Raw genomic sequence first — 10,319 nt, forward strand, 5'->3', positions numbered from 1 at the left:
CCCAGTGTTACGCAAACAACTTTTTTTTAAGCACCTCTGAATTGAAATTGATTCTGAAGTGAAATTGATCCTAAAGGGAAATTGATTCTGAAGTGAAATTGATCCTAAAGGTAAATTGACTCTGAAGTGAAACTGATCCTAAAGGGAAATTGATTCTTAAATGAAATTGATCCTAAAGGGAAATTGATTCTGAAGTGAAATTGATTCTTTTTTTAATAATTTCTAAAATATGCCGTTATAATTTTACACGAAATGTTTTCAAAATGCTAAATCTTTCTGAACTGCATAACGCTAGAGAAGTGACTATTTTAATTAAGTAATAGATAAACGTTTTGCCAGTCTGTGAAGTTGGTTCTCTAGTTGCTTTGATTTTACTAAACAAATCGCAAAGTTACGAACTTCATTCATTCAATCTTTTCTATTATTTTAAGTATAGTTTGATCACCAAAGCTTTCAATTCTGCTAAAAGAAGATGTTTTGTTTTAAATGGGAGTGAAAAAAAATTAGGTTAGGCTTATGAAAGAAATCTAAATCACTGAAATAAATACGAAAATGAGTTAACGTTTCAAAACCTCCAACTACCTAAAAAATTGTGTGACGGAATACTTTATTTTAAGTTAAAACCAAGCCAATTGGTCATAAATATTTCAGAAGGTGTAGTAATATTTGTATAGCAATAATGTAAAATGCTTACACCAAGCACATACGCACTCATATCATATTCACTCAGGATATCGTTAGTCAAATACTTAGTAATCACTGTTGCTTTCTACGCAACGATACATTTAAATAAACAAATATGTGCCGTTAAAATATGTATCTATGATTTTAGTAGTGCAGTAAGATTATTTAGATTTCAATTTCCCAAGATGGGATTGGTAGGACTTTGGACTCGCGTTTGTGAGAACGGGAGTTGAGTAATGCAGCCGGCCAAGGAATTTCCGTGTAGTAATGGCGACAGGTGCTCGTTAAATATGTCCAGGGCACAAAGTCCTCCAATTTCCCAAAACAATTTAATACCTCTTGGGGTACTGAATTGAAGATCGTTCTCTAGTCAAAATTTCGATCTGTGAATGAATGGAGTTTGGTTAGGTCCTCCTTGTTAAACAGGCTATGACGTGTGCATGGCTGAAGCCGTGTTTTTGGTCATGGATGACGCCCCTGAAAAAAAAACTAGAAACGCATCCTTTGCCTTAAAATTCGCTTGATTTCAAGCAGGCTTGCTTATTCTGGCATATGGCATTAGTAATAACAAAACAGTATTTTAATTTTTAAAACTCTCTGAAATGTACAAAACAAGCTAAAACTAAGAACCTAAAATTTCTATCCACTTTTCTTATGTTAAGGCTAGTTCGTATTACTCTTAATATTCTCCTTTGCTTTGCGTATGTTTAATTTAACAACTAATTTTAATTTAAGAATTAGTGTATGTATGCATCTACAATTAATTTTTCTCAGCTAATATTGTTTCGCAAAAATAACTGACTTTATGTGTATCTTATCAAGCTGTAATTAAAAATATTTAATCTTACTGGATATCAAAAGTTTTGGCTGTTTCTTTACACCGAGTAGTCTAGCGAACATACTTAGCGTTTCACTGCACCTGGAAAAATCCTTCATTCGTGGGACACTAATATGGAGTAAAGTTGTTGCCCCCATTCTTCGTGTTAATTTGGAGTAAAGTTGTTGCCACCGTTCTTGATGTTAATTTTGAGTAAAGTTGTTGCCACCATTCCTGGTGTTAAGATACATTATTTTTTTTACTGTAAACAAATAGCTAATTCAAAAAAAAAGAAGAAAAAGAACTTATAAATATTGTTATCTGAGGTAGTTGCACAAGAGAATTTTAAAATTATATTTTATACCTATTTTATAAATGACGTACATAAAAGAGGTTTATTAAAAAAAATTTAAATCTAGTTGGATTTTTTAAGTGCACCAATTTCAATGAAATTATAGTACATAATATCACAATACATTACATGGAATTTCACAATGAAAAGCATATAATTTGGAACAAAAAGATTTTACTAGTCTTTTCTTCGTTTTATATAATAAGTTATAAAAACAGATTTAATTGCATTAATTACAAATTATTAATTACAGATGATATATGCGTGATTGATTAAATTATGGTTGTCATTCATATAGTAGACAAAATAATTTATTTCTTCGTTCAAATTAGGTATTTGACCAAGAAAACGTTTCAGATTTGCAAGTGGCTAACCTCCGATCTCACATCGGTCTTGTATCACAAGAACCTGTCTTATTCAGTTATAGTATAGCTGAAAACATAGCATACGGGGACAATTCTAGAACAGTTGAAATGCAAGAAATTATAGAAGCAGCACGCCAAGCCAATATACATGCCTTTATTTCTTCATTACCTCAGGTAAAAATAAAAATAAAAATATATTTTGCTTTATTTTTAGTTCTCATCATTTTTTTTTTTCGTCTTCAGTTATGTCTACAAGTTATGTCTTTTCGTTTCAAAATATTTAATTTCACTTTAAATAACATCTCTTAAGTTTTTCTTCGTCAGAAAAAGCACTGAAATTTGAATAGAAATTAGCGGTTTCTATAAAAATAAGCTTTAGAATATACGCATTAATAAAAAAAGACTCCGTTTTGGAGAAAAAAAGAAATAAGAGGCATATTGCTCATTCCATTAGCATATTCCCACTTCTACATCACTTCCCACTATTGTTATACTCATGTCCTAAAGATAAGATACGAGCTTATTTTCCTGGATAACGTAAGGAATAAAAATCAAGTTTAATGAATTTATGAGTTAATCAAGTTTAATGAGGTAATCTAGTTTAATGAGTTAATCAAGTTTAATAAGAGGACAACAAATTATGAAAAAAAATATTGGCATGAACTGAAGATCACGAATTTATGAACATCACACTAGAAATTATGTACAAAAATTGAACTTGTAGAGGATTTAATCTAAGATATTTGAACCTCGATGGCAATGGAATTCACACAAAATCTCATGCTGTTTACGAGATTGACGAATAGTCTTACAATAAATTTATTTAGAATTAATTTACAGTTAATTTTTTTTTCTATGAAGGGATACGACACTCCAGTTGGTGACAAAGGCACGCAATTAAGTGGCGGCCAAAAGCAGAGAGTGGCTATTGCTCGAGCCCTGTTAAGAAATCCCAAAATATTACTTCTTGACGAAGCAACCTCTGCCCTCGATGCAGAAAGTGAAAAGGTATGTCAAAACTCTCATTGAAAAATTCTAATATAGTTAATATGCTATATGAAACACTTTAACTTGATTTTAAGCACCAGGATTTTAGTATTTAAAGTTTAATTTTAGAAACATTTTAGAGAAGATGGTTAAAACTGGGTAGTTGATGTTGTCGTCGACCATTAAGGCACTGGGGGAGAGATTGTTCTTGTTTTCCAGTGGCGCTATCTATGATTAAGAACTTGATTTCTGCCACATCCATACGTTACACTCGTTTATAGGGCGGACCCATTCGTACATAATTCATACGCAATTTTGACCTGAACCAGAGAACGATAATACAGTACCCCCATAGATATAATTTGTTATGGGAACATGGAAGACTTCATGACCCGACAGATTTAACCCGCACCAACCACCATTTACTACACGGGGAGTCTTTGGTCGGCTGGGTTCGTACTCCCCTTCTCCCGAACGTGAGTCTANTTATGTAATCATGATTACAGCTGTAATCAAACTTTGTAATCACGATTACAAGTAATTGATTACTGTAATCAATATTGTAATCATGATTACAGCTGTAATCAAAATTTTCGAAAATTTTAATCATGATTACAAGTAATTGATTACTGTAATCAAAATTGTAATCATGATGTAATCATGATTACAGCTGTAATCAAACTTTGTAATCACGATTACAAGTAATTGATTACTGTAATCAATATTGTAATCATGATTACAGCTGTAATCAAAAAATTTTTAAATTGTAATCATGATTACAAGTAATTGATTACTGTAATCAAAAAATGTAATCGATTACATTTTTGGCCAACTCTGGTCAGCACACAGTCCCGAGTCAAGCATGTGAGCAACACAATTTATCTGGATATAGAAAAGTCACCTGCGAGCAACTCGGTTCAAGCCCACAGGGCAATTTAAGAAGTCTACCTGGTCATGACCAGGAAACACAGAAAGCAGAGCTTGCTGACGCATCCAATCCATTCTACCGATTTCGGACTGAAAGACGACCGAACTATCTTTCTTTACACATTAAGAATCAAAAAGTATTACAAAAGTAGAACCAAATCTAAAATCGAAATTAATTTCAGAATCGCATCAAAATTCGAAATTTTTAACATCTAAATTAGTAAATAGTATAATTACATCAAGATAGCATTTAAAGTTTAAATTTAGAAAACTATCTAAAATCAAGCGAGTCATATCTAGAGGATCTTTCTGTGTTTCATGACTCACTTACCGTAGTTAATAAGGCTTCTTGGCCTTCTGATAGCCCTTTGTTTTCAAGAGCTAGTGCATTGACTTGCTCCAAATTTTTTATTAAATGCCTTCCAGTTCTAATAATTTTATCAATTTTAAAACTATGAACAGTGATGGCTCAGGGGATAGAACACTCCACTCGCAGTGAGGTAACCCGGTGTTGAATCCCAGCGGTGGCTGGTCGATGCGAATTCCGCACCCGGCTCGCACCGACCACAATGTTGACGAAAAATCAGTGGACGGATCTTGGGTTAGAGTTCCTTTACCATCAGGCTAACCGTTTTAGGTTGTAACACAATGCGCATTGGGTCCCTCAAAAAGTTTTCTACAAGAGCAAATTTCTCCCAATTCTTCATCCAAGAGTTTCCTTGTCATCTGGATTGGAACAAATCATGTAACACAAAAAGCTACTATTTTTTTAAAATATTTACACTGATTAATTATCAAAGATCGTGTAAAAAGTATATTATAATTATCCACAAGAAAAATTAAATAAGATTATCAAACAAAATTAGTTACTAATTGGTTAATAACAAACTGTGTAAATAAGATGAAAACCACACAAAAAGTGACTTATGTAAAATTTTAAAATGTTTAGATATCTTTCTATTATATTATAGGTTGTGCAAGAAGCATTAGACAAAGCAAGTAGTGGACGTACGTGCCTTATTATAGCTCATAGACTCTCTACAATTCAAAATGCAGACACAATAGCTGTAATTTACAAAGGGAAAATTGTAGAGAGAGGTACCCACCAAGAACTTCTAAATTTAAAAGGACATTATTACAATCTTTATAATGTTCAGACTAATATGACATAGCTGGAGTTAACAAAATACTCCTCACATTGTGATTTAAACTCAGGTCCTTTATTTCATCGATGTCGAATTTTTAACATTTGTAGTTTCTTTTATAAGTAATTAGTGCTGCTTTCTTATTTATTTATTATTTATTTATTATAATATTTTTCGGGGAAAGATCTAATTTTAGTCTTTAACTTTAAACTTTTTTACGGGTCTCAGTAGATAAAAAATTCAGTGCTTTTTTATTTATTTATTTATTTATTTATTTTTATTCCCTTAATCCCTTAAGTATTAGTACCTAATAATTCTAATAAATTGCTTATACTAATCATTTTAAGTTTTTCTTCTTATTAATAGATGGCGCCACTAAATTTGACAAAAAGTTTTTGGAAGAGAATCACAAATAAACTGAAGGAAGAAACAAATCTAATAATCAATTTAGCTCAAGTAAAACTAAAATATAATATGTAATCCACTTTTATGAAATGTAAGCTTTTGAAATGTGTTATTAATTGAATTTAAGTTCAAAAATATCAGTGTCTTTTTTTTAAGCATTTTTATTGCTAATAATTTTAATAAATTGCCTTTACCAAAACATGTTAAGTTTTGCTCACTATTAGTAGATGGCGCCACTATATCTATCACGAAATTTATTTAGAAAAGAATCACAAATAAGCTGTAATAGTAGGAAGAAGCTATGAAACAAATCTAACAATCAATTTAGCTCAAGTAAGATTAAAATATAATATATGATCCGCTTTTATGAAATGTCTGCTTTTGAAATTTGTTATTAGTTGAATTTTTGTTATAAAAAGAGAAAGAAACATAATTTTCAGAAACGAAGCGTGCCTTAATTTCAATAATGCTCAATACCAATTAGGAATACAAAAATTTAAAAGTTTCATATACATAAAAATATTCATCGCTCAGCTAAAATATTAAATGAATAATATGATTGGATTAATAAACTTATGAACAAGCTTAGAAAATCAAATTTTGAAAAAAACAATGAATATTTATAATTTGATTTTAAATTTTTATGAAACTGCGATTTAAATATTTTAACTCTTATTGCAATGCTAAGTATTATGTTAAATAAGATGTTGTATACGTCTTCTTTCTAAGTATAAGTCTTCGCCTTCTAAGTATAAGTCTTCTTTCCTCTTTGTTTCTCTATCTGTTTCTCTATCTGCTAATCAAAATAACTGATTGAAAAATATAATTTGAAATAGTAGCAAGTAAATCAGTATTTAAAACCGTAGAAATGTCAAAAAAGAATTTAAAAATATAGCTTTAATTGTATTAAATTAAATCTTATGTAATGAATTTATATTTAACATTCCTCAAGAAAACTCACAAATAAAAAGGTATTTAATTCTATATATGTATTAAAACCAGCGATTCTCAAAAGCATTTTAAAGCACAGTTTTTAAAAAATTAAGCATCAAAACAATAATTAATACAAAATATTTAACAGATTTTCGTAATAATTTTTTTTATTTCAGTCGTGCACAGACATATAACTGTTAATAAATGAAAAAAAATCAAGAAATTTTTTATTTATTTATTTATAAATAAATAAATAAAATACTGTTTTTAAGACAATCTGCCGTCATCTTACTTTTAGTTTAAATTCATTTCCCCTCCTTAAATATATGTAGCAATAAAAGATTTTAATGCACAGAAATAGGTTTAAATACTAAATAAAGTCTTATAAATTTTCAAATTAACATAAAAGGTAAAAAAATTCTTTTAAAAGCGAGCATTTTTAAGATTTTAATTAAACAAAAGGAAGAAAAGAAAATTGAAAATTAGCGCCTTTCTAAAGTTTCACAAAGTTTAGCACGCTCACGCTAAGTTGTTTAAGTATAACGCAAATTCTCAAAGTTTTTCAAAATTTCATTTATATTATGATTGAAAATTTTAAAGAAAGAAAATTTTTCGAAACATTGCAACAGAAATATATGCGACTTTAAACACAAGAACTTGATGTCTCTATGAAGAAATTTAGCTTTAAAAGAAAGAAATTATTTAATACAGGAAAAAATAAGATTAAAGAATCGAAACATCAAACTGGCACTTTTCAGCTACACCATTGCTTTGTACAAGATGCACCAAAAATTATTCTGAATCTGAAACACATATATGCACGATTGAACATTTAACCCATAAAATAAATCCAAAAATATAATATTTATTTATTTTTTTTAACAAATATAATAAATGCAATATTCACACTTCAGTTCTTCATTTTGAACTTATGATAGTGCAATAGATTAGATAAAATATCATCATTAACCTATGACCAACCTAGACCTAGTCTACGAAAGATGAAATGACCTGTTTATTTTCTGCCTACAAGTTCATCAGCACCTTGACCAATCGGTAAAGAAGACTGGGGCAGAAGACATGTATACTTTCTAAAGATGGTTAAGGCCGTTTCACCACGTGGCAATATTTGAAGAGAAAGGCTTATGTATTTATTTTGGTGTTACAATGTTTCAACTGATAATATTTACAAACTAGCATTGTTAATAAAAGTTGCTTAACTCTTTGAGGAGTTTTAAATATGCAATCACATAATTTTAAAGAATTCTACAGCAATTTTGCAACTACTATCTTAATATTATTTATTTATTTTGTTTATTAACTATTTATTTTGTTTATTTATTTATGTTGTTTATTAACTATTTATTTTGTTTATTTATTTATTTATTTAAAAACTATAGATATATTTTTACTTTAAGAATATCCGAAAGCTTACAATCAGGCGTAAAATGTAAAATAGGAAGAAAAAAAAGGCGATTCTTAACGATTAGTTTAAAAATTATTCACCATACCTAATTGTTTTAGCAAAAGAAAAAAAATTCAATTGCGATACATAATTGTGACATTTTAAAGCTTTAAATTTTTTTGGTCAATGTTCTGTAACGTTTTTGCTTCACTTTTTACGTTATACATTGCTTTTCATTGTCAAGTACACATTCAATACCATACTAAACGCTTTTATTTTAGTTTTAATAGGTTAATTATAGGTTTTCATAGGTTATTTTTTCAATATCATGAGTTTTAACTAATAAATTTCATGCGTAACTTTTTCTCAATTATTAGAGAATTTTCTCAAGGTAGAAAAAAACAATACAGAACTGCTCTCTCAATTGAGTTTTTTTCTTTGTTTTTTCAATGGAAATTTATAAAATTTGTGAATGAATTTGAAATTATGAAATTTTTTAATTATAAAGTTTTTTAATTATGAAATTTTTTAATTTATGAAATTTATGAATGATTTATGAAATTATGAAATGTTTGAATATTTGAATGAATTATGAAATTTATGAATTTATGAAAATTGAAGTAAATAATGTTCGTAATGTGTGCCATCTTTGTTAACTATAATGTGCAAAATATATGTAACTACGTATTTGTTAAAAAACAAAGTTTTTCATACTTAATTCTTAATTGCATGTTTTACAGCTGCATTCTTAATTGCAAGTATAATTCAGTTAATTTTCTTTTTAAATTTAGCATCCATGTTACAATTTTGAAACATGACAAGAAAAAAACATATAATTTTTTAAAATAGAAGACAATATTATTTTGCTTTTTATAAAAAATATGACATTATATGTTTCTCAACCATTTTACAGGAGAAACACTGTAAAAAGTTCCGGATTAAATTACGGTTAATAGTGTTAACAACCTGTGTGCAACATCCATTAAATACATTTTACCATAAAATCCGTTGTCATCACAAAATTTTATATCGTATCTTTCAAAGTAATATTTATAGTAATATGATTTGAATTACAGGTGCTGACTTCACAGCAAACATTACTTTAAAAATAACAATATATTAGAATTTATGTTCTGTTAAATTTACGGTGAAAATGGATTTTACGGTAATTTTTACTGCGATGGATTTTACGGTGAAGGCCGGTACATTTTAACGTAATTTAACAGTGAATTTTTGCAGTGTAGTCTGTTATTATAAAGATAAACAAGTTGTCCATTTGAACCCAGGGCATAATAGTTTGTATAAGGCACAGATTTCACATGAATTCAGCATTTAAAAGTGTTGAATTAGTGTTAATTTTTTTTCTTCTTTATGTCATTATACAGTATTGCTTTGTTCAAAGTTGCAGTCGAGGAACAAAATCACAAGAAATAATGCACTTCAAGGTAAATTTTAAACACTATAATTACGGTACAATCATAGAAATATAAAGAATAAGTACAATGAATTCATTGAATAAATCGTAACAACAAAATTTATTAACTCCTCAGTGATGTTTGTTTGATGTGATATTTGTATGTGATGTGATGTTTGTATTATGTAAAATTACTCGTTTGTCAATGTGTTTCTCAGGGTCATACAATTTACAAAAAGTTTTTTGAGTCACATTTTTTTCGTATTTCTTCTGTTAGAGAAATTTATATTCTTTGTAAGAGAAATTTCTTTTGTATAGTTTTGTTTTATTTCCTTTTAATAAAACGTATACAAATTTGTCAGTTTTCTTATTATTAGTTATTTAGTGAAATCTTTTAATAAAAGTCATACATTTCCGTGTCATGTGATACTTAATAGATAGGCGATTTTTATTTTTAAACATTACATTATAGATTATTATCGAGATTTTTTTGAAATTAACTTATTTTTTGCTATTTATTAAGCCTGGACTTCATTTTTTTATCATTTATCATATTATATAAAACAAAATAACGTTACTCCTATAAACTCTTATTAGTAACTACATTCTCAGAAGAAAATCATAGAAAGTTGAACCATAATGCTATAAATAAAAATTTGTTTAATTAAATCATGTTTTCGTTCAAAAAGAATATTAAGTATTATGTAATCAAGTTAAAGGAGAATATGTCTAAATTTTACACCACGTTGAGGTTATACTATTGATACCTAGTACCATAATGCGGAATACCATAAGAGTGAAGTTACATCATATTTTCGTTCTAAAAGAATAATAAATATTATATAATGAAGTTTAAGAAGAGCAATAACAATGCCTCTCACTTTT

The 10,319-nt window shown here is 28.4% G+C and overlaps 1 protein-coding gene across 1 annotated transcript in view; it reads left to right on the forward strand.

Moving 5' to 3' along the window:
* The window catches only part of LOC107452351 (ATP-dependent translocase ABCB1), a 143,574-nt gene extending 133,783 nt beyond the window's left edge, over positions 1-9,791 (forward strand). Inside the window, exon 26 of the mRNA XM_071177584.1 lies at positions 5,104-9,791. Coding sequence (XP_071033685.1) covers positions 5,104-5,304 — 201 coding nt within the window. The 3' untranslated portion in view covers positions 5,305-9,791. The remainder of the gene's footprint in view (positions 1-5,103) is intronic.
* The last annotated feature ends 528 nt before the right edge of the window (positions 9,792-10,319 follow it).

This window comes from Parasteatoda tepidariorum, chromosome 2 (assembly GCF_043381705.1).
Source record: "Parasteatoda tepidariorum isolate YZ-2023 chromosome 2, CAS_Ptep_4.0, whole genome shotgun sequence".
In the NCBI taxonomy this organism is placed as follows: Eukaryota; Metazoa; Arthropoda; class Arachnida; order Araneae; family Theridiidae; genus Parasteatoda; species Parasteatoda tepidariorum.